Source organism: Aotus nancymaae, unplaced genomic scaffold (genome assembly GCF_030222135.1).
Source record: "Aotus nancymaae isolate 86718 unplaced genomic scaffold, 86718_ANA_hifiasm-v0.15.2.pri h1tg000131l, whole genome shotgun sequence".
Taxonomy (NCBI): domain Eukaryota; kingdom Metazoa; phylum Chordata; class Mammalia; order Primates; family Aotidae; genus Aotus; species Aotus nancymaae.
The window spans coordinates 11,959,019-11,983,595 of NW_026988546.1; the positions used below are offsets into that span (position 1 = coordinate 11,959,019).

The window sequence follows — 24,577 nt, forward strand, 5'->3', positions numbered from 1 at the left end:
CCAATGCTTTCAATCTTATAACATTTTTCCCTTCTGTGGTCATCAACACACATGTGTGTATGTCTCACCTTCAGCACTGATATTCTTAGTTACCTTTCTATGTGCACATGACTTTCCTACCCATCTAGGTTATAATTACCAAGATCAAGAACTTTGTCTCGCACTTTTTGGCACACATAGCACCATAGTCCTTAGTAAGTGGTCAATAAATGTGGTTTAGTTAAGTGTTAATAATCAGTTAAATGCTAGTGGTAGAGCTTTGAAAGCTTGGGAGGAAAAAGATGATGATATCTGAAAGTAAAGTTAGGAAAAAGAAAACTGAACATTTAGAAGAATATAGCATTACCTGGTGGCAGCTTTCTGAATACTTTGGGCTTACAGGGCAACTCCTGTTCCCAGCTCTGCCACATCCTGGCTTCACGATCTCTTGGCAAATTGCTTATCTTCTCTGAATCTCAATTTCCTTGTCTGTAAAATGACTACAAAATCACGCAGTACATGGATTTCTTGTGAATATTAAAATGGAGGCCGGACGTGGTGGCTCAAACCTGTAATCCCAGCACTTTGGGAGGCCGAGGCGGGTGGATCACAAGGTCAAGAGATTGAGGCCATCCTGGTCAACATGGTGAAACCCCGTCTCTACTAAAAATACAAAAAATTAGCTGGGCATGGTGGCGCGTGCCTGTAATCCCAGCTACTCAGGAGGCTGAGGCAGGAGAATTGCCTGAACCCAGGAGGCGGAGGTTGCGGTGAGCCGAGATCGCGCCATTGCACTCCAGCCTGGGTGACAAGAGCAAAACTCCGTCTCAAAAAATAAAAATAAAAATAAAAATAATAAAATGGAAAGATTCTGTGTGGGAAGATTCTGCCTTCTGACCCTAAGACAGAATCTAACAGATATGAGCAGATTTCCTTCTGGACTCTAAACCAACTGTTGTTTCCTGCACATGCAAGGGGCTTTTATTTCCTGCCTGCAACACAAATTCTGCCACCAGTGGTCAGTGGCCCAGCACATCATCTGCTGAAATATCTGAACTCCTTGCTCAGCGGCTATTACTTGGTTTTCTTTTTTAATCTTAATTCCTGTAATGCATTTCAAATAGCCAAAGGGGAAAGATTATTTGAGAAAGGAAGAGCCTATCACTGCCACTTACATGACTGACTAGAACACTGTCCCTTTATTCTCCATTCCACATGGCTTGTTCCAAATATGATAAAGTATATTTAGCATAACATTTACCCATTTAACCAGTTTTTTCTTTTTTTTTCTTTGAGACAGAGTTTTGCTCTGTTGCCAGGCTGGAGTGCAGTGGCACAACCTCGGCTCACTGCAGCCTCTGAGTCCCTGCAACCTCTGACTCCCTGGTTAAAGCGATTCTCCTGCCTCAGCCTCCCGAGTAGCTGGGATTACAGGCACACTACCACCACGCCAGGCTAATTTTTTTTGTATTTTTAGTAGCGACAGGGTTTCAGCATGTTGGCCAGACTGGTCTCAAACTCCTGACCTCATGTGATCCACCCTCCTCGGCCTCCCAAAGTGGTGAGAGTACATGTGTGAGCCACCATGCCCAGCCTCTTTAACCATATTTAACTGCACAGTTCAGTGATATAAAAGACATTTATGTCCAGGTGCGGTGGCTCATGCCTGGAATCCCAGCACTTTAGGAGGCCAAGGTGAGTGGATCACCTGAGGTCAGGAGTTTGAGATCAGCCTGGCCAATATGTCGAAACCCCATCTCTACTAAAAACCCTAAAATTAGCCGGATGCGGTGGTGCACACCTGTAATCCCAGCTAGTCAGGAGGCTGACACCGGAGAATCACTTGAACCCAGGAAGCGTAGGTTGCAGTGAGTGGAGACTGCGCCATTGCACTCCAGTCCGGGCAACAAGAGTGAAACTCTATCTCAAAAATAAATAAATAAAAATAATATAAAATAAAATACATTTGCATTGTGCAACTGTCACAGTGCAATGCAAGGTATTAAAAAAGATGATGATGAAGTGGAGCAAGAACTATAAATTAAAAGAGATTTAAGAGATACATTAGCCAGATGCAATGTATGAACCTAATTTGGATTCATGCATCTGGAGAACTTTTTCATCCTTCCAAACTGAAACTCTGTACTCATTAAAAATAACTCCTCTTTGCCCCCTCCTTCCAGCCCCTGGCAACCACCACTGTACTTTCTGTCTCTATGAATTTGACTACTCTAGGCTTCTCTTATAAGTGTAATCGAACAGTGCTTGACATTTTGTGACTGGCTTATTTACTCAGCATCATGTCTTCAAGGGTCACCCATGTTGTGCATGTGACAGGATTTCCTTCTTTTTTAGGCTGAATCACATTCCATTGTGTGTGTAGACCACATTTTGCTTATCCATTCATCCATCCATTTGGGTTGTTTCCATCTTTTGATACATGAAGTAATGTGCATCCTCTCAGAAGGCATATTATTTTTAATTTAAAAAAAGTATCTTGGTATGCTCTTCTCAGTGAAAAAAACTATGAGAGTTCTAAATCGTCATCAGATTCTTAATGTCCTAGTCCATTTGGGCTGCTAGAACAAATTGTCACAGGCTTGGTGGCTTACAGACAACAGACATTTATTTCTCACAGTTCTGGAGGATGGAAGTCCAAGATCAAGGTGCCAGCAGCTTCAGTGTCTGGTAAGGGCTCACTTCCTTGTTCACAGATGGTGCCTTCTCTCTGTGTCCTCACATGGAGGAAGGGGAGAGGGAGCTCTCAGGGCCTCTTCTGTGGAGGCACTAATTCCAGTCATAAGGACTCCCTTGTGACCTGATCACCTCCCAAAGGCCCCACTTCCTAACATCATCACTTTGGGGTGAGGATTTTAACATAGGAATGCTGGGGGTACACCAACATTCATGCCATAGCACTTAATAACTGTAATACAGTTCTGTGTTTACTTACCACTTTCCAGTAGTGGGAAAAGTTAGAGAGCGTATCTTATTCATGTTTACAACTTAGCACCCAGCAAAGTGCATGGCACCTAATTGGTATCCAATAATACTTGTTGAGTGAATTATTTTTGAGAGAGAGAGAGTACTCTCACTTCATCTGCACAATCCAGCTTTCCGGCATCTGCTCTGTGTCCCCCACTGACTATCTGAGATGAGGTAGGGTCAGACAACCCAGTTCGGGCTCAGCTCCCTTTTTGGATATGGCAACTGGCTCCCTTCATGAACTAGGAAAATGCTCTCACAGCAAGAATCTGCCACTCACTCCAGTGCTTGACAGGTGTTGGATTATTGAACAAATATATGCTTAAAATAGAATATGCCAGCCAGGCACAGTGGCTCAGGCCTGTAATCCCAGCACTTTGGGAGGCCGAGATCGGTGGATCACCTGAGGTTGGGAGTTTGAGACCAGCCTGACCGACATGGAGAAACCCCATCTCCACTAAAAATACAAAATTAGCTGGGCATGGTGGCTCATGCCTATAATCCCAGCTACTTGGTAGGCCGAGGCAGGAGAATCGCTGGAACCTGGGAGGCAGAGGTTGCAGTGAGCCAAGATCGCGCCATTGCACTCCAGCCTGGGCAACAAGAACAAAACTCCGTCTCAAAAAAAAAAAATGAGTAACTGCATTGGAGGCAAACTCTCTCCATTTTTATTTGTCTGAAAGATATCTTTATTTTGCCCTCCATCTTGAAAGTTCTGGAAGCTCCACTTTCTGCAACAGCTGAGAGCTAATTCTGTGCATGCTCTGAAGCTCTCATTCAGACACTGACTCAGTTGAATCACCCTTTCTTGGAGATAATCTTTTTCTTTATGGCTTTTTGTAAATGGTGTTCTAACACGTTATGGTGATGTGTGTAGGTGTGGGTTTCTATTGGTTTCTATTTCTTTATTCTGCTTGCAATTTGTTGGACTTCCTGATCAGTGATTGGTTTTGTTATCAACTAGCAAAGATTCCTGGCTATTATATCTTTGAATGTATTCAATCAAAGCTCTTATATCTTTAAATATTGCCTCTTCCCCCTCCTTCCTATTCTCTTCTATTGGAACTCCAAATGTATATGTTTTTGACTCCATCCTATCCTTTATGTATCTAAACATCTTTTTTTCTTTTCTTTATTTTATTTTATTTTTATGAAGTCTTGCTCTGTTGCCCAGGCTAGAGTGCGGTGGTGCCATCTCGGCTTACTGCAAACTCTGCCTCCCGGGTCTAAGTGATTCTCTTGCCTCCACCTCCTGAGTAGCTGAGACTACAGGCGTGCACTACCACACCCACTAACTTTTGTATTTTTTGTTTTTTTTTTTTTTTTTTGAGATGAAGTCTTGCTCTATCACACAGGCTGGAGTGCAGTGACATGATCTCGGCTCACTGCAACCTCCATCTCCTGGGTTCAAGCGATTCTCCTGTCTCAGACTCCCGAGTAGCTGGGATTACAGGCACCTGCCACCATGCCCGGCTAATTTTTTGTATTTTTAGTAGAGACGGGGTTACACTATGTTGGCCAGGCTGGTCTCAAACTCCTGATCTCATGATTCACCACCTGCCTTGGCCTTCCAAAGTGCTGGGATTACAGACATGAGCCACTGCAACAGGCCAACATCTTTTTTGTGTTAAAAAAAAAAAAATCGTTACACTTAGATCTCACTGCAAAAAACAAACAAAAAAAAAAACAACTGCTTAGCTGCACTCTAGATAAGTTCTTTTTTCCTTTTTTTTTTTTTTTTTTAGACAAAGTTTTGCCCTTGTCGCCCAGGCTGGAGTGCAATGGCACGATCTTGGGTCGCTGCAACCTCCACCTCCTGGGTTCAAGTGATTCTCCTGCCTCAGCCTCCTGAGTAGCTGGAACTACAGGCAAGCACCACCATGTCTGGCTAATCTGTGTATTTTTAGTAGAGACAGGGTTTCACCATGTTGGCCAGGGTAATCTTGAACTCCTGACCTCAGGTGATTCCACCTGCCTCAGACTCCCAAAGTGCTGGGATTACAGATGTGAGCCATCATGCCAGTCCCTGTCTGTTCTTTTTAAATTCTTATCTTTGGCCAGCCATGGTGGTTTACGCCTGTAATCCCAGCACTTTGGGAGGCCGAGGCGGGTGGATTGCTTGAGGTCGGGAGTTCAAAACCAGCCTGGCCAACATGGTGAAACCCTGTCTCTTTAAAAAAAAAAAAAAACTTATCTTTGGCAGGTGCAATGGCTCATGCCTGTAATTGCAGCACTTTGGGAGGCCAAGGCGGGCAGATCACGAAGTCAAGAGATAGAGACCATCTTGGCCAACATGGTAAAACCCTGTCTATGCTAAAAATACAAAAACTGGCCAGGCATGGTGCTCACGCCTGTAATCCCAGCACTTTGGGAGGCCGAGGCAGGTGGATCATGAGGTCGGGAGTTCAAGATCAGCCTGACCAAAATGGTGAAACTCCATCTCTACTAAAAACACAAAAAAATTAACCGGGCATGGTGGCAGGAGCCTGTAATCACAGCTACTCAGGAGGCTAAGACAAGAGAATTGCTTGAACCTGGGCGGCAGAAGTGGTAGTGAGCCAAGAGTGAGCCACTGCACTCCAGCCTGGGTGACAGAGCAAGACGTCTCAAAAAAAAAAAAAAAAAAAAAATTTACCCAGGGCTGGTGGGGCACACCTGTAGTCCCAGCTACTCAGGAGGCTGAGGCAGGAGAATCGCTTGAACCTAAAAGACAGAGGCTGCAGTGAGCCGAGATCATGTCACTGTACTCCAGCCTAGGCAACAGAGCGAGACTCTGTTTCAAAAAATAATAATAATAATAAAAATAAAATGAAATCATATCTTCATTCAAAAAATTTTTTAAAATTCTAGTGGATGTGCCTTCTATTTCCCATCACAACCCTGCCTAATGCAGTTCCCAAGCCACGCTGTTCTCCAAAGAGCATGAGTACGATACAAAGATGGTATCACATTTGTGGTAACTTGTACAATTTGGGAACTGAAAGGAATTTGAAGGGAAGAAAATCTAGAATGATAACTGTGAATTTCATCTTGGACATCAAGTTTTAAATAGATAATATGACATCCTGTTTCCACCCAAACTGGCCTGACCAGCTGGGTGTACCGAAATTGAATTCTGACACTAACTTCCTGGAGCTGGTGCAGATGCCACAGATTAAGGGCAAAGGTCACTACAGACCCTCAGTCCCCTTCAGACATCAGTCACAAGTATCAGAGAGTCCTCATGGCAGTTGCACTCTGATTAACTATGAATTCAGGGGTTCCCATGACCCCCTCAGGTTTGATAATTTGCTAGCACAACTGGCTGACTCAGGAAAGCACAATGCTTACGATTACAGTTTCACTGTAAAGTATACAAATATGGGAGGGTCCCAAATGCAAAGCTTCAGTGGCCTTTCCTCGTGAAATCAGGGCACATCACTGTCCTGGCACATCAACATGTTCACCAACCAGGAGGCTCTGGAAGCCTCCAGTGCCAGAGCTTTTACTGAGTTTTTCTTTTGTAGGCACAAGTGATTAAACCACCAACCCTGTGATTAATCTCAACCTCCAGACCCCCTCCTCTCTTCAAGGTAAGGTGACTCAAATTCCTCAACCCTCTAATCACCAGGCTGGGATGGTCTTTCGGTAACCAGCTCCCAACTTGAGGCTGTCTAGGGGTCCACCATTAATAGCATAGCAAAGCCTTATCAATTAAAAAACCCAAAGGATTTTTAGAGTCTCCATACCAGGAATTCAGGACAAAGACTAGACAAATTATTTGTTATACAACAGAGATAATGAGATTTCTTTTTTTGTTTTTGTTTTTCAAGATGGAGTCTTGTTCTGTCGCCCAGAACAAGGCTGGAGTGCAATGGCACCATCTTAGCTCACTGCAACCTCTGCCTCCTGGGTTCAAGCAATTCTCCTGCCTCAGCCTCCCAAGTAGCTGGGCTTACAGGCACCTGTCACCATGCCTGGCTAATTTTTTGTGTTTTTAGTAGAGACGGAGTTTCACCATGTTGGCCAGGCTGGTCTTGGACTCCAGATCTCATGATCTGCCTGCCTGGGCCTCCTAAAGTGCTAAGATTATAGGCATGAGCCACTGGAAACAGCTGATAGTGAGATTTCTTAATGAAATGTATATTCTCTCAGGAGCATGTTATTCAAACTCATGTTATTGGTAATGGGAACTTAGGACACAAATCAGCACACACTTAACTTTGGACATTGTTTGCAATTAGAGTTTCCCAAAATAAGAATTTGACAAATTATTATAGATGTCATCATTCAAACTATTAATTGATATCTATATACTTAACTCACTTTCCAAAAAGACTTGGGATTACAAGTAAGACTTCTTTTCAAAATATTCCATATGACAAGAAAGTATAATTTTTCCAATTCATAGGAAATAGTCTACATGGAAGCAGTAGTGTAGGGTCAAGCATCTACAGTCGTAGGTACAAGTCCTGGCTCTGCCACAGCATGACTCATCCCTTATCTTGGAGCTGGATGAGATGACCACTGCAATTCTGTGACTGCCACAGTCAGATCCATGTCACAGAGCAATCACGTCATGTCTGTTTAATCATAAACAGCTAGCTCTCTTTCCTTTTCAAGTTTTTTTATCTTGGAAACTTTCTTTTTTGTTGTTTTTTGTTTTTTGAGACAAAGTCTTGCTCGGTCACACAGGCTGGAGTGCAGTGCTGTGATCTCAGCTCACTGTAACCTCCACCTCCCATGTTCAAGTGATTCTCCTGCCTCAGCCTCCCGAGTAGCTGGGATTATAGGCGCCCACCACCATGCCCGGCTAATTTTTGTGTTTTTAGTATAGACGGGTTTTCCCCATGTTGGCCAGGCTGGTCTCGAACACTGACCTTAAGTGATCCACCAGTCTCAGCCTACCAAAATGCTGGGATTACAGGCATGAGCCACCTGCCTGGCCTCAACCTTGGAAACTTTCTATACTTGTACTATACATCTCTCAACATTACCTTCACAAAGTTTTTCCTGATTCTTGTTTTGTACTCTTTTAGGAAATCATTAGTCAGGTGTGGCTATGAGAGGTAACAGAGGAGAGGCTGGGGAGAACAAAGCGCATTATACTCATGGGTCCTAGAGAAAGGAGGCATACCGCCACACAGGCCACACAGCCAGGAGCCAGGGAAGGGTCAGGCCATGGCCTTTATGGTGGTTTTCACAGGAATGGCAAGGCAGGGCAGGGGGGACAGTACAGGACTGGATAGTGTGGATAATTCTGGTGGGCTCTAGACTCTAGGGATGGTCGTTGGCTGCCTGGTACTACTTGGCCTTGGGATAATTGAGATAAAGGATCTTTCTCCTAGAATTTGTAGGCCATGTAGAGGAGTGCTGGCTCTGGATTGGTTAATTTGCCTATCAAAGGCATGCTCCAATCTCAGCCTGTTCGTTCTTATCTCCAAGAATTGGCTGCCCCTGGGAGAGTTTTTGTTTTGTTTTGTTTTGATTTCATTTGATTTTTCTTGGTTTTTGTTTGTTAGTTTGTTTGATTTGAGACAGAGTCTTGCTCTGTTGCCCAGGCCGGAGTGCAGTGGTATGATCTTGGCTCACTGCAACCTCCACCTCCCGGGTTCAAGCAATTCTCCTGCCTCAGCCTCCCGAGAGGGAGGATTTTTTTTAAAGATGTCAAGACATCATAATATGCATAAATATATATGTATGCACATATGTATTCCAGCTAGAGGATTGTAATTATACACACCTGCACACACACACATAATATATGCAACCCTCCAGCTGAAATCTCTCCTGTCTCCTAAACCTTAGTATCATCACCTTGTCTGTCTAGCCCACATGTATTTTCTTCTCATTTTTTCTTGCACTGCGGTTATGTGTGGGCATGTCGTGTTTTACTTCTGACTGGGAGTGCCTTAAGGGCAGAGCCTGGGACATCTAGCTCACTGTGTTCTCCATGGGGGAGGCACTGCTGCTCCTGGTATGAGCTCTAGAAATTACTTTTTAATAAACAAATATCAGCAGGGTACATAATGTATATGTGTATTTACCAAACCATACTCATACACATATTTTCATACTTACTATTCAACTTAGTACAGAATGGTGTTGAGATTTTAAAAATCAAGTCTCGACTTAGTAAATATTTGTGAGTTAATTATTATACTAAGGTGGAAATTTACCATTTTTCAAGCTTGTGAAAATGAGCCCCAAGAAAATGAAAAAAAAAAATGTATGTGTGTGTGTGTGTGTGTGTGTGTGTGTGCATATATATATATAAAATATATATACAACTTTAGGCCAAGTGACATTTGTACTTGCTGGCAGCTCTTCAGTATTTTATATATTAGTTATAAACATTTTATTTATTGAATTAATTAATTTATTTATTTCTGAGATGGAGTCTTGCTCTGTTACCCAGGTTGAAGTGCAGTGGTGTGATAAATTACAGGCATGCACCATTAAGCCCGGCTAATTTTTGTATTTTTAGTAGAGACGAGGTTTCACCATGTTGGCTAGCTGGTCTCAAACTCCTGACCTCAGGTGATCCACCCGCTTTGGCCTCCCAAAGTGCTGGGATTACAGGTGTGAGCCACTGCACTCACACCTAGTTAGACATTTTAAATGATTGCCAGCCTGCATGCCCAGAGCACAAACTTCCTCAAAAGGGAAGGGAAAAATAATTGCAACTCACTTGAGTATTTTTTGGTAAGGATAAAAAGACATCTACTAAATAAAAGTAGATAAACATGCTACCTGGGATGTGCTTTGAAAAAGTAGCATGTCAGCCAGGCGAGGTTGCTCAGGCCTATAATTCCAGCACTTTGGGAGGCCCTGGAGGGCAGAGTTCAAGACCAGCCTGGCCAAGATGATGAAAACTCATCTCTATTAAAATTAAAAAAAAGAAAAAGTAGCATGTCATCTTATTGGCGAAGTGCCTTAAAGTACAATGTGGATAGGTCGGAATATGTATATAAACAAGCAGAGAGCTTTAAGAAAAGGAGAAGAGTTTAGTGAAAAAATATGTATCTACCTGGGAAAGTATTAGAATGTAAATGAGGATATAAATGATGGAGGCTTAAATTGGTATAAATGGAAAGTGACCATACTGGGAATAGTGGGAATCTATTTTTTATTTTATTTGAGACAGAGTCTCACTTTGTCATCCAGGCTGGAGTGCAGTGGCACGATCTTGGCTCACTGTAACCTCCACCTCCCAGGTTCAAGCAATTCTCCTGCCTCAGCCTCCCAGGTAGCTAGGATTGCAGGTGCAAGCCACCACACCCAGTTAATTTTTGTATTTTTATTAGAGACAGGGTTTTGCTACGTTGGCCAGGCTGGTTTGGAACTCCTGGCATCAAGTGATTCACCTACTTTGACCTTCAGATTACAGGTGTGAGCCACTACACCCAGCTGGAATCTGTCTTTTTAAATGTGATTCCCTGCAGTGGTTTACTAGCCTGGAGCATCTCTGCATAATGGAGGGTGGTTGCAGGCCTAGCTCTCAGAATCCTCCTAGAAGATGTCCACGAGATGGGCCACAGGAGCAGCCACCACTGTTACCAACCAGAAGACAGAGAATTCAGAACTCACTACCCTGTGTCCCTCAAAGATGTACATATGCACCCTCTCCATCCCAGCAATGCACAAATTGTGCATATGTTCACCAAAAACCTTTCATTGGAATGTTCATAGTGGCACCCCTACATGACAGCTCCCTGAATGAAACTACTCAATTGATTACCAACTGTTGAAGGGATAAATTGTGTTATGGTCATACAACTATATAGCAATGAGTATAGACAGTCTACTAAGACTATAAGCAACAATATGGATAACTCTTACAAATATTGCTGAGTAAAAAAGTCAGACACATAGTATATACTTCATAATTCCATTTGTGTGGACATACAGAAAGTGTGAAAGATCACCTAAGGTGTTAGAAGTCAGGATAGTGTCACCCTTGTGAGGAAGATCACTCCTGGCAGGGACACAAGAGAGGCTTCTGGGGAGCTGACAATGTTTCCTGTCTTATTCTGGGCACTGTTTACACAGGTGTGCTTAGTTTATGAAAAATCATCATTATATAAACAGAACGTATGTGCTTTGTTGTAAGCATTTTATATTCTTCCATTATAAATTGGTTTCTGGTCAGGCAGTGGCTCATGCCTGTAATCACAGCACTTTGGGAGGCTGAGGTGGGTGGATCACCTGAGATCAGGAGTTCGAGACCAGCCTGGCCTATATGGCAAAACCTATTAAAAATACAAAACTTAGCTGGGTGTGGTAGCCCATGCCTGTAATCCCAGCTACTTGGGAGGCTGAGGCAGGAGAATCGCTTGAACCCGGGAGGCAGAGGTTGGAGTGAGCCGAGATCGTGCCATTGTACTCCAGCCTGGGTGACAGAGCAAGACTCCATCAAAAAAAAAGAAAAAGAAATTCATCTGGAAGAATCAACTGCTTTCACTATTCTGACCATTATTCTGGACCATGACACATGCTTTCAACCAAACTTGCCCATCTCACAAACATGATTTCGCTCTCAGACTGTTCCTTCAGGTTTCCATCTGCAGTCATCTGTGAGTTGTCTGGGGAATGTTGCTTGAGGTCTGTTCCTCTTTTTCTTCCCTTGTAGAGAAGTAATGAATAATCTAGATATCTGAGAATCTTATGATCTTGGTCTGATCATACCAAGTGCTGCTAAAGATGTGGTGCAAAGAGAACTCTCATATGCAGTAGGGGTGTAATTAGTGCTACCCTGGAGAGTAATGTGGAAAAACTACTTGGAAACTCAGTTGAAGACACACATACCCTTTCACTCAACTATTTCACTTCTCACCACGTACGCTGCTCCAACGGTAGCCTTGGGAGCAGCAGCATCCACTTCTTAGAAATGCAGAATCTGGCTGGGCATGGTGGCTCACACCTGTAATCCCAGCACTTTGGGAGGCCAAGGCAAGCATATCACCTGAGGTCAGGAGTTCAAGAGCAGCCTGGCCAACATGATGAAACCCCTTCTCTACTAAAAATACAAAAATTAGGCTGGGCACAGTGGGTCATGCCTGTAATCCCAGCTACTCAGGAGGCTAAGACAGGAGAATCACTAAGTAATCCAAGTAGCTTGGATTATAGGTGTGTGCCATTACACCCAGACCTGTTTGTTTGTTTTTAAGTCACAACTACTCCTTAACTACTCCCTTCACCACAGGTCTGGGAACACACCACCCAGCAGCAGCCCACTCCCGCAGACTGGACACTTGCACACCATTCTGGACACCCCAAAGCTAAAGACCCAACAAGGGCCAGGTGCGGTGGCTCACGCCTGTAATCCCAGCACTTTGGGAGGCCAAGGCGAGTGGATCACAAGATCAGGAGTTCGAGACAAGCCTGGCCAACATGGTGAAACCCCGTCTCTAGCAAAAATACAAAAATTAGCCTGGTATGGTGATGGGTGCCTGTAATTCCAGGTACTTGGGAGGCTGAGGCAGGAGAATTGCTTGAACCTAGGAGGTGGAGGTTGCAGTGAGCCAAGATCGTGCCACCGCACTGCAGCCTGGGTGACAGAGCAAGACTCCATCTCAACTGAAAAAAAAAAAAATCCCAACAAGGGCTCCCCTTCTCAGGAAAGGCCCTATTGCCAACTTGCCTGCAGGAGTGACAATGGCAGCAAATGCACTTTACTTTTACCTCCCTCATCTGCAAGGCAGCTTGGCAGAAGCCAGTCTAGTGAAAATCCTTAGAAGTCAGGTCTGAGTAGCATCCTTGTAAGCCTAAGAAATGTACCAGCTTCTGGAAGGAGCCCCTGGACAAGTGGGCTGGAATGGAGTCGAGTGGCCAGGCTGCACAGCAGCCTCACCTCCCCAATGACTCACCTCCCCATTGACTGGCCGATGTTGCTGATGTTCACCTCTTTTTTTTTTCTGAGATGAAAGTCTCACTCTGTCACCAGGCTATGGTGTGTGCCATTACACACAGTGGCTCAATCTTGGCTCACTGCAACATCTGCCTCTTGGGTTCAAGAGATTCTCCTGCCTCAGCTGCCCCAGTAGCTGGGACTACAGGTGCACGCCACCACACCGAGCTAATTTTTGTGTTTTTAGTAGAGACGGGGTTTCACCATGTTGGCCAGGATGGTCTCAATTTCTTAACCTCGTGATCTGCCCACCTCAACCTCCCAAAGTGCTGGGATTACAGGCGTGAGCCACCACGCCCAGCAATGTCCACCTCTTTAGTCCAGTTCTGTCTGATATGTTAAGAATGGAAAGAAAGCCTTCTCAGGGGCATTTTGTTTGTTTGTTTTGTATTTTGTTTTGAGATGGAGTCTCACTCTGTTGCCCAGGCTGGAGTGCAGTGGCACAATCTCAGCTCACTGTAACTTCCACCCCTTGGGTTCAAGTGATTCTCTTGCCTAAACTGGGTCTACAGGCGTGTGCCATGACGTCTGGCTAATTTTTTTTTTTTTTTTTTTTTTTTTTTTAAGATGGAGTTTTGCTCTTGTTACCCAGGCTGGAGTGCAATGGCGTGATCTCCGCTCACCGCAACCTCCGCCTCCTGGGTTCAGGCAATTCTCCTGCCTCAGCCTCCTGAGTAGCTGGGATTACAGGCACGCGCCACCATGCCCAGCTAATTTTTTGTATTTTTAGTAGAGACGGGGTTTCACCATGTTGACCAGGATGGTCTCGATCTCTTGACCTTGTGATCCACCCGCCTCGGCCTCCCGAAGTGCTGGGATTACAGGCGTGAGCCACCGCACCCGGCAATTTTTTGTATTTTTAGTAGAGATGGGGTTTCACCATGTCTGTCAGGCTGGTCTTTAACTCCTGACCTCAGATGATCTGCCCACCTCAGCCTCTCAAAGTGCTGGGATTACAGGCCTGAGCCACTTCGCCCAGCCCCTCTCAGGGGCAGTTGGATGTTATCATCTAGATGCTACTGTCAGTGAGGTCAAGAAACAACAAAATAAAAAAGAACAGGAAGGTCATGGCAAGGGAGACCAAGGTCTGCCTGTCATTTTAATTCTTTTTTCCCCTTATTCCATATTTCTAACACAGAAAATACATACCATAGAAAATCATATTTCAACATCTTGCTATGTTTCATTCTAATTTTTTTTTTTTTTTTAGATGGAGTCTCACTGTCACCCAGACTGGAATGCAGTAGTGCGATCTCGGCTCAGTGCAACCTCTGCCTCCCAGGTTCAAGCGATTCTCCTGCCTTAGCCTCCCAAGTAGCTGGGACTACAGGCGCCTGCCACCACATCTGGCTAGTATTTTATTTTTAGTAGAGAGAGGGTTTCACCATGTTGGCCAGGCTGGTCTCAAACTCCAGTCCTCAGGTAATCTGCCTGCTTGGCCTCCCAAAGTGCTGGGGTTACAGGCGTGAGTCACTGCCCCCGGCCCTAATTTTTTTTTTTTGGAGACAGAGTCTTGCTCTGTTGCCCAGTCTAGAGTGCAGTGATGCGATCTCAGCTCACTACAACCTCCACCTCCTGGGTTCAAGTGATTCTCCTGCCTCAGCCTCCTGAGTAGCTGGGACTACAGGTGCACACCACCACCCCCAGCTAATTTTTTGTATTTTTAGTATAGGTGGGGTTTCACCATGTTGGCCAGGATGGTCTAGATCTCCTGACCTTGTGATCCACCCACCTCGGCCTCCCAAAGTGCTGGGATTACAGGTGTGAGCCACCGCACCCGGCCTCTAATTTTTTTCTTAAAGAAAGGAAACACCACAGATCTAGTTCAGTTTCTCCACTTCACTCCCCTTTATCCAGAGGTAACCATGTCCTTAATTTTGTCTTTGTGGTCAATACTCTGTCTAAGCATGCTTGTATCCCCAAACGAAACAAAATATTGTTTTCTTTTTACATTTCGTATACAGTATATCCTACTCTATATTTCAGTCTGCAATTTGCTTTTCTTTCCCTTCATGTTATGATTTTGGATGCAATCCATGCTGGTATATATGGCTCTAGTTCCTTTATTTTTAACTGCTTTATACATGTCATTGTATGACAGCGTCGCAATTTATCTGTTCTCCATACGTTGGCTTTTTGGGTTGTTCCCTTATCGGTTGTTATTACAAACAATGCTGCAACAAACACATATGCACACAAGCTTGAGAGCTCCAGGCTGGTGCCCGGAGTTCCCAGGGTCGGTTAAAACGCATATGCCAATTCAGTGGGTGGGGCCTGACATTCTGCATTTCTTTTTCTTTTCTTTTTCTTTTTTGAGACGTGTCACCCAGGCTGGAATGTAGTGGCATAATCTCTATTCACTACAACCTCTGCCTCCTGGGTTCAAGCAATTCTCCTGCCTCAGCCTCCCAAGTAACTGGGATTATAGGTGCCCACCACCATGCCAGGCTAATTTTTTTTTTTTTTGAGACGGAGTCTTGCTCTGTTACGAGGCCAGAGTGCAGTGGCACGATCTCAGCTCACTGCAAACTCTGCCTCCCTGGTTCAAGCAATTCTCCTGCCTCAGCCTCCCGAGTAGCTGGGACAAGAGCACACCACCATGCCCGGCCAATTTTTGTATTTTTAGTAGAAACGGGGTTTCACTATGTTGGCCAGGGTAGTCTCGATCTCTTGACCTCATGATCCACCCACCTCAGCCTCCCAAAGTGCTGGGATTACAGGCGTGACCCACTGTGCCTGGCCTAATTTTTGTATTTTTAGTAGAGAAGGGGTTTCATGTTGGCCAGGCTGCTCTTGAACTCCTGACCTCAGGTGATGTGCCTGCCTTGGCCTCCCAAAGTGCTGGGATTACAGGTGTGAGCCACCATGCCCAGCCAGATTCTGCATTTCTAAGAAGTGGATGCTGCTGCTCCCAAGGCTACCGTTGGAGCAGCGTACATGGTGAGAAGTGAAATAGTTGAGTGAAAGGGTATGTGTGTCTTCAACTGAGTTTCCAAGTAGTTTTTCCACATTACTCTCCAGGGTAGCACTAATTACACCCCTACTGCATATGAGAGTTCTCTTTGCACCACATCTTTAGCAGCACTTGGTATGATCAGACCAAGATCATAAGATTCTCAGATATCTAGATTATTCATTACTTCTCTACAAGGGAAGAAAAAGAGGAACAGACCTCAAGCAACATTCCCCAGACAACTCACAGATGACTGCAGATGGAAACCTGAAGGAACAGTCTGAGAGCGAAATCATGTTTGTGAGATGGGCAAGTTTGGTTGAAAGCATGTGTCATGGTCCAGAATAATGGTCAGAATAGTGAAAGCAGTTGATTCTTCCAGATGAATTTCTTTTTCTTTCTTTCTTTTTTTTTTTTTTTTTTTTGAGACGGAGTTTTCGCTCTTGTTACCCAGGCTGGAGTGCAATGGTGCGATCTCGGCTCACCGCAACCTCCGCCTCCTGGGTTCAAGCAATTCTCCTGCCTCAGCCTCCCAAGTAGCTGGAATTACAGGCGTGAGCCACCATGCCCAGCTAATTTTTTTGTATTTTTAGTAGAGACGGGCTTTCACCATGTTGACCAGGATGGTCTCGATCTCTTGACCTCGTGATCCACCCGCCTCAGCCTCCCAAAGTGCTGGGATTACAGGCGTGAGCCACCGCACCCGCTTTCTTTTATTTTGATGGAGTCTTACTCTGTCACCCAGGCTGGAGTACAATGGCACGATCTCGGCTCCAACCTCTGTCTCCCATGTTCAAACGATTCTCCTGCCTCAGCCTCCCGAGTAGCTGGGATTACAGGCATGGGCCACCATGCTCAGCTAAGTTTTGTATTTTTAATAAAGACGGGGTTTCACCATGTTGGCCAGGCTGGTCTTGAATTCCTGACCTCAGGTGATCCTCCCACCTCAGCCTCTCAAAGTATTGGGATTATAGGCATGAGCCACCACTCCTGGTGAAACTTTCTTTCTTTCTGTTTTTTTTGAGACAGAGTCTTGCTCTGTTGCCTGGCTGGGTTGCAGTGGCGTGATCTCGGCTCACTGCAATGTCTACCTCCCGGGTTCAAGCGATTCCCCTGCCTCAGCCTCCTGAGTAGCTGGGACTGCAGGCGCACGCCACCACGCCTAGCTAATTTTTTGTATTTTAGTAGAGATGGGGTTTTATCATGTTGGCGAGGATAGTCTAGATCTCCTGACCTTGTGATCCACCCACCTAAGCCTCCCAAAGTGCTGGGATTACAGAAGTGAGCCACCACACCTGGTTGAAACTTTCTTATAATCAAATTTACTCTTGAAAATCTCTTAAATCTCTCATGAAGTAAAATTCTAATAAAGCCGATTTTATCTTTAGGATTGGAATAACTTGCTGTTCTTTTGGCTGAGCTGCAGATGAACTCATTGGCTGGCATTTAGGAGCCATGTTATATAAAAAATAACTTTATTGGCCAGGTGCAGTGGCTCACGCCTATGATCCCAGCACTTTGGGAGGCAGAGACAAGTGGATCACCAGGTCAGGAGTTCAAGACCTGCCAGGCCAAGATGGTGAAACCCCATCTCTACTAAAAGTACAAAAATTAGACAGGCGTGGTGGCAGGTGCCTGTAATTCCAGCTACTCGGGAGGCTGAGGCAGAGAATTGCTTGAACCTGAGAAGGGGAGGTTGCAAGTGAGCCGAGATCCCATCGCTGCACTCCAGCCTGGGTGACAGAGCAAGACTCTGTCTCAGAAAACAAAACAAGACAAAACAGAAAAAAAAAATTTTATTCACATAGCATAAATGCATGTTATTGAATTATCCATATTATGTAACACTATAAAAATATTTACTGTATTCCATTAAAAGACCCTTACTTAGTACCTTCAACATGCCAGGCACTGTATAAGGGTAGAACACTTCTTACACATTCCTTACCAATGCATTGATGTGCAAAAATAGGCTATAAATTAACAGAATGAGAAAGCTACTTACTGATATGAAACTGACATTTAAAGACTGAGAAAAAAAGTATAGTGTTCTTCAGGGAAAAAGCAGGTAGTTATGTGAACCACATGACTCCTGTATCTTGAGAAACAAGTTCCTGTAGAGTCATCTTCCAGCCCTCTAATATTCAGTGATTTATGAAGACTTGAGTAATCATGGAAGAAATACTGGTTTATAGCAAATTCCAAGTATTTAATTCTGGAATTAACCATGTAAGAAACTCCAGCCCGGGTGCGGTGGCTCATGCCTGTAATCCCAGCACTTTGGGAGGCCAAGGCGGGCAGATCATGAGGTCAGTATATTGAGACCATCTCGGCCAACATGGTGAAACTCCATCTCTACTAAAAATACAAAAATTAGCTGGGCGTGGTGGTGCACGCCTGTAGTCCCAGCTAGCTAGGAGGCTGAGACAGGGGAATTGCTTGAACCTAGGAGGAAGAGGTTGCAGTGAGCTGAGATGGTGCCACTGCACTCCTGCCTGGTAACAGAACAAGACTCCGTCTCAAAAAAAAAATCCTCCAAAATACTATTTGACTTAGCAAAACAAAAATAATTTTTACTAGGAAAATTAAAAAAAATCTGTAACTGCTTAATAAATCCTTTTAAGACATGTACTTTTTTTTTTTTTGAGACAGTTTTGCTCTTGTTGCCCAGGCTGGAGGGCAATGGCATGATCTTGGCTTACTGCAACCTCCGTCTCCTGGGTTCAAGTGATTCTCCTGCCTCAGCCTCCTGAGTAGCTGGGATTACAGGCATGCGCCACCATGTCCAGCTAATTTTGTATTTTTAGTAGAGACGGGATTTCACCATGTTGGCCAGGCTGGTCTCGAACTCGTGCCCTCTTGATCTGCCCACCTCAGCCTTCCAACGTGCTGGGATTACAGGCGTGAGCCACCACGCCCAACCAAGACATGTACTTCTAAGGAAAGAAGTCATTCTAGAAAAACAAGATACTTATCTAGTCTTTCAGTTAACCTGAAAAATATTTTATGTGTTGTCATAAAACAGCAAAAACCCCAGCAGCCATCGTAGTGGGAGCTCCCAGAGAGAGCTACAGTGGGCAATTACTCCAAGGAGTACCACATCCCTTTGCCATTCAAGAGTTGAATTTTGCTAAAAATACAGATCACAGGCAGCCTTGATGAGGAAATTAATTCATTAACTCTCAAAGCTTGACAGAGGTTGAGAAATGAAAAAAGGTATTCCTACACTTGTCTTGAAGTCAGCCCTGAGTAGGGAGGGTTTATGGCAGATGGTGTGTGTACAATCCATACAGCTTTTTTCTAGGTAGTGGTAGAGGTATTACCTTCTCTCCAAGTTGATTCCTCCATCACTGGTGCCAAACTACAGGAGTTTTGCTAAAAATGTGGCAATTCAACATGCAGAAAAGATAACATTGTGAGGAAGCACTGACTCTTAAAATCTTACTAACAGCCATTTACTATGTGACAAACTGAACAACCACTAACCTTCATTTTCTTATCTGTAAGTCAGGAATATATGTCCCATAATCTTAAGGGATAGGAAAAAAGTCAAACTGAAACTTCAAAAAGCATTCTGTGAACTGAAAAACACAATGTATGTAAAAAGCCTGAAGGCAGACAGAAATTTAGACAATTCAGAGAAAAATTCTGTGAACATTTTATTTTGACAAAACAAACTTTACAGAGTTTACAATCTCCCAAATATCACTTATTTAAAAAAACAATAGACAAGGCAACCTAGACTCCAAGATTTCAGGCATGAAAAAACTAGTACCAGATATTCATGTTATATAATTGAGCTGCATTTTTACATATCATGAAAGTAAAGAGAAATGTGACACTCACTAGTTTCAAGTGTACCTTATAAGAAACATATGGACATACTTGGGTTTTTTAACCATATAGTCTCATATCAATAAACATCTAAGTATCTGACATATATTTTTCCATTAAAGGTAAGCACAACTCTATGAACATCAAATTACATCAATCATTTGCTTTTTATAATCTTGACTGGAAACTGAAAAATAAGGAATATAGAATTAAGTAGCCAAAAATGCTACTTACTGTACACAAGCACATCATGACAGGAATGCTAGAAGTAGTTCCCCTCAGGGATGGGTTTTTGAAAATTTAAAATATTGTTTTATCAGAAAAGTTAAAGCCTTTAGGGGGGAAAACCATGGTAAATGACATATTGACTCAATCTCTAAAGACCTAGCAAATTATAGATTTTATGTAATTAGTAACCAAAATATACACTTAAGAGATTAATACTGACTGTTCACCAGAACCTTCTGATGATTCTGAAGCATCTATTATTTTGTTGTTGTTTTGAGATGGAGTTTTGCTGTTGGTGCCCAGGCTGGAGCGCAATGGCAGGATCTTGGCTCACTGCAACCTCTGCCTCTCAACTTCAAGCAATTCTTCTGCCTCAGGCTCTGGAGTAGCTGGAATTACAGGCATGCACCACCAGGCTAATTTTGTATTTTTAGTAGAGACCAGGTTTCTCCATGTTGGTTGGTCAGGCTGATCTTGAATTCCCGACCTCAGGTGATCTGCTGACCTCGGTCTCCCAAAGTGCTAGGATTACAGGCGTGAGCCACCGTGACCAGCCAATTAAGCATCTATTCTTTTTTTTGTTTTTTTAAAGATGGGGTTTCACTGTGATTGCCAGGCTGGTCTTGAACTCCTGACCTCAGGTGATCCACCTCAGCCTCCCAAATTGCTAGGATTATAGGTGTGAGCCACCGCAGCCGGCCTGCATCTATTCTTTAGAGTTACTTTAGCTATACATGTCTATGAAATTTAAGATTCCTCAATGGGACATTATAGCTTTTTCTGCACTAGATACAGGCAGTATGTATAGATTTAGAACAATGACTGCTTTTCACCTTCCAGGAGTCTATTTATACAAAATTAGATTGGTTTTTCACCCACATATATGCATAAAAGTGCTTCTCAAATGTACACAGTTCAGTTCATATCCAAAATCCTACAAAAGGCACACAAACGGATAGTTTATATATTTTGTATTTTCATTTATTATTATTTTTTTTGAGATAAGAGTCTCACTGTTGCCCAGGGTCGGGTATAGTGGCATGATCTTGGCTCACTGCAACCTCCACCTCCTGGGTTTAAGTGATTTTCATGCCTCAGCCTCCTGAGTAGCTGGGACTACAGGCGTGCACTACCAAGCCTTGCCAATTTTTGTATTTTTAGTAGAGCTGGGTTTTCGCCATGTTGGCCAGACTGGTCTTGAACTCCTAGTCTCAAGTGATCGACCTGCCGCGGCCCCCGAAAGTGCTGGGATTACAGGCGTGAGACACCACACCTGACCTTTCATCCATCTTTATACAAATTCAATGACTATCTAGACAGAGATGTCACAAACTTGTTACAAATTTCTATGAATTGCTCTGTGCAGTTCACACATGTGTTCATTCATCCTGCAGGCTGTGAACTCCTTTATCCTGTAGGCTGTGGGTACTTAGGTTTCTGCAATTGCAGGACCCAAAGACTAAAGGAGAAGTACTTGCTTAAATTAGCCCCTCTCAAAAATGGTTTCTAATCTTAAACAGATTTAATATGCTTGTGGGTTAAATTTTAAAGTAATTATGAAGCCATTTACTCTAATATAAATGAATGAAATATAATTAAGAATCACACTTAAATAAGTCTTTATGAATGGCATTTTTCATTTACATACAAAGGAATTTAATAGCCAGCAGCATTTAAATATAGAAATAGTCCCATCTCTTCTCTATTCCCTTTTATAAAGTGCCATTTTAACCCGATAGATTTTCTACCCAGATTTTCAGTAACTACAGGACAGGTATCTAATTGTCAAGAAAAGGTTGGAAAATTAAGTTCAGCATTTTAAACACATGCAACATTGCTACAAGTCATAGAAACAACTAATGTACTAAAATGAAGTGTATCTTACGTGAGAATCATTAAGTTGTTTAATAATTACTTCACAGAAACAGGGGCTCACGAATTCTTAGGCCAATTTGTGCTAATTATTGAAACCAGAAACAGTTTCTGTAGGTAATTCAGCTCTAAGTACCATTAAATATGGTTATGCCAAATAGAACAACAGTTATATGATCCTCAAAATAAAAACCCCAGCAAATTCAAACTTTTAGAATAGTAACACAAATTAGTGAGAATCAGAACAAGAGGCAACATTTTATTTAAAAGTACCATAGGTTGCTAAGTGCTATCATCTTCCTTAAATAAAATTTTGTGCCGTTATTAGTGTACGTAACACTGGTGTACCTTAATAGTGGTGTTAGAGATAGTTCGGTGGAAACCATACCACAGAAGTGAATGTTGCCTGTTTCTTTAGTTCAGTGATTAAAACTGAAATTGCTTTTAAAAAAAAATTGAACTGTGACTCACAATACACATAGAATATCAAGGGGATTCTCATTTTATTCACATTCTCTAATTAGTATTTTTGCATTTCAACTCTGATCTAACCTTCAGTAGTACCTTAAAATGCAAATTAGTAAAAAAAAAAACAAAACGGGGCGGTAAGTTGTTTTCACACTTACAAATACTACCGGTTTCATTACAATTTGTGTTTTTTTGTTTGCTCTTCAAAGAGTAACCCCTTATAAAATCAGATACATAAAAGTGCACAATTCCTTAACTTTGCAGGCATCCAGGAATGGTTAAAGTAAAGGAACTCTCATTCATTCATTCTGTCCCCTCAATTTAGGTCAATTTCTAGTCTCCAGAAACGGACTCCAGGGCAGAGAAGAGGCACAGATCAAGGTATAATGAATCTATGAAAAAGAAATTCACTTTCCCCGAAAGGCTAGCTTGAAGGGAACTCCACCCCATCCATTCCAATCCCTCAAGTAAGAATGCATAATTTACCTTGTCTTTCTAGTCTCATTTACTTACAACACCTACTATTGAATTTCCGAAGACAAATAAATCTTTGCACTTTCTAAAAGAAACCATTTTTACCCAAATACATTAGACTTTGGTCTCAATTTGAAGGAGGACGAGCGGCCTTTAACAGATCGTTCCTCCTCTACTTCCTCCTCATCCTCGACATCCTCCAGTGGCTGTTCTGGGTCCCTGAAAGAGAGTGTGGTGTGGACAATCTGGGTTCTGAAGCGGATTTTGTTGAGTCTGGGTTTTATACGTCCACTAGAGCTGCCCGAGGCTTTGCGCCCTGGGTCCTTGGCTTTGCCTCCGACCCACCCCTCAGCCGAGTGGTGATGGTGGTGGTGATGATGGTCTCCTCCATCTTCTAAGGGGTGTGAGAATTTGTAGGTGATGAGGTGCGAGGGAAGCACCTTTGAAAGCCTCCAGCGCCCACCGCCGCTGCCCGCGGCGCTTTCCCCGTCTTCCTCCTCCAGAGCTCCCACCAGGTTCTTGATCTCCTCCGCGATGCTCTGACTCAGGTACTGGGAGGCCTTTTTCCCACTGTAGTCCCTGATTTCCACATCCGCGTCGTAGGCCCCCACAAGCAGCTTCACCACCTCTATGTTCCCGTGCATGGCTGCCAAGTGCAGGGCGGTGTAACCCCCGCTCGTCCTGGCGTTGATGTTCACCGGCAGCTGGTGCTTGTTGGCGAAGTTGACTAGCATGGCCAGAAGCTCCTGCCTTCCGTGCTTGGCTGCCCAATGCAGGCAGGTGAAGCCAGTAATGAAGTCCCGTTTGAACAGCAGGCTGGGATCGCAGGTGAGCAAGCCCTCCAGGCTGTCCCACTTGCCATCGGAGGCAGAGAGCATCCAGGCGTGTTCCAGGGGGTCCAGCGTCACAGAACCCCCGCCGCTGCTCTCCTCCTCCACGGACGAGGCCACCGATGTGCTGTCTGAGTCGCCCCCGCCTCTGCTGCGTCCTCCCCCGGAGGAGCTGCCCGGGCTGCTGCCCCCGGGACCCACGCTCCTCTTCAGCTGCGGGGAGCTGCCCATCACCAGGTCGCGGAAATTCTGGCGGGCTGGCCTCGGCGCGATGGCCCCCCCAAGGGAGCTGCCCCTGTCCGCTTCCTCGCAGCCATGAGGCGGGGGCTCCAGGTCCTCGCCAGGCCCCGGGGCCGGCGTCCGGGGTAGGGGCTGCACGTCGCGCCGCGAGTTCTTCCAGGGAGCCCTGGCGCTTAGGGGCGGCCTATGAGCAGCGGCCGGGGGCTCCCAGTCGCCAGGCTCGAGGCCCCGTCCAGGGTGCGCCTCCGGGACCGCTGCGTCGGGGAGCTGATCGCGCACCTCGGGTACGGCCGGGCCGTCGGGGGCCTCAGGCTCGGCGGTCACCTGGATTCGTGGCGGGTCCCCGGCTGGCGCGGGCGGCCCCGCACAGAACCTCTTCTTGAGGTGCACGTACTTGGCGCCGTCGGCGGGATCGACGCGCACCGTGGCCACTGCGTTCACTAGCTCCTTGAAGCGCGCGCGGGCGCGGGCGCGCTGCTCGGGTTCGCCGCCTAAGGCGTCCTTGAAGTGCTGCACCAGCTCGGCGTGCCGGGCCCGGCCCCCGCGCTCTGCCAGGAAGCGCAGCACCGCCTCGGGGCCCAGCGCCGCCTCCAGGCCCGGGTCCGCCTCCGGGCCCCGCTCCACCGACCCCTCCATCCTGGACCGCGCTGTTGCCCCGCCAGCGGGACGCTCAGCCCGGTCCCATCGCGGCGGGCTCCCAGAGGCCGGCTCCCGACGGCGATGGAGGCTGGCGAGCTCAGCTGGCCACCCGCCTCCACGTCTGCGGCCGAAGGGCTAGGCTACTGCCTCACTGGGCCGCGCCCGAGCGGACACGCCCCCCGCACC

The 24,577-nt window shown here is 44.9% G+C and overlaps 1 protein-coding gene across 1 annotated transcript; it reads right to left on the bottom strand.

Annotated features, from left to right (window-relative positions):
• Positions 1 to 19,452: 19,452 nt before the first annotated feature.
• LOC135272780 (ankyrin repeat domain-containing protein SOWAHC-like) lies at positions 19,453 to 24,388 on the bottom strand. The gene has a single exon (XM_064371430.1). It carries the CDS (start codon positions 24,386 to 24,388, stop codon positions 22,784 to 22,786), a length of 1,605 nt encoding a protein of 534 aa, XP_064227500.1. The 3' UTR covers positions 19,453 to 22,783.
• Between the last annotated feature and the right edge of the window lie 189 nt (positions 24,389 to 24,577).

What these genes read in the sequence shown, in the direction of transcription:
- LOC135272780 (XM_064371430.1), bottom strand. Translation starts at nt 24,388, where the DNA reads ATGGAGGGGTCGGTGGAGCGGGGCCCGGAGGCGGACCCGGGCCTGGAG.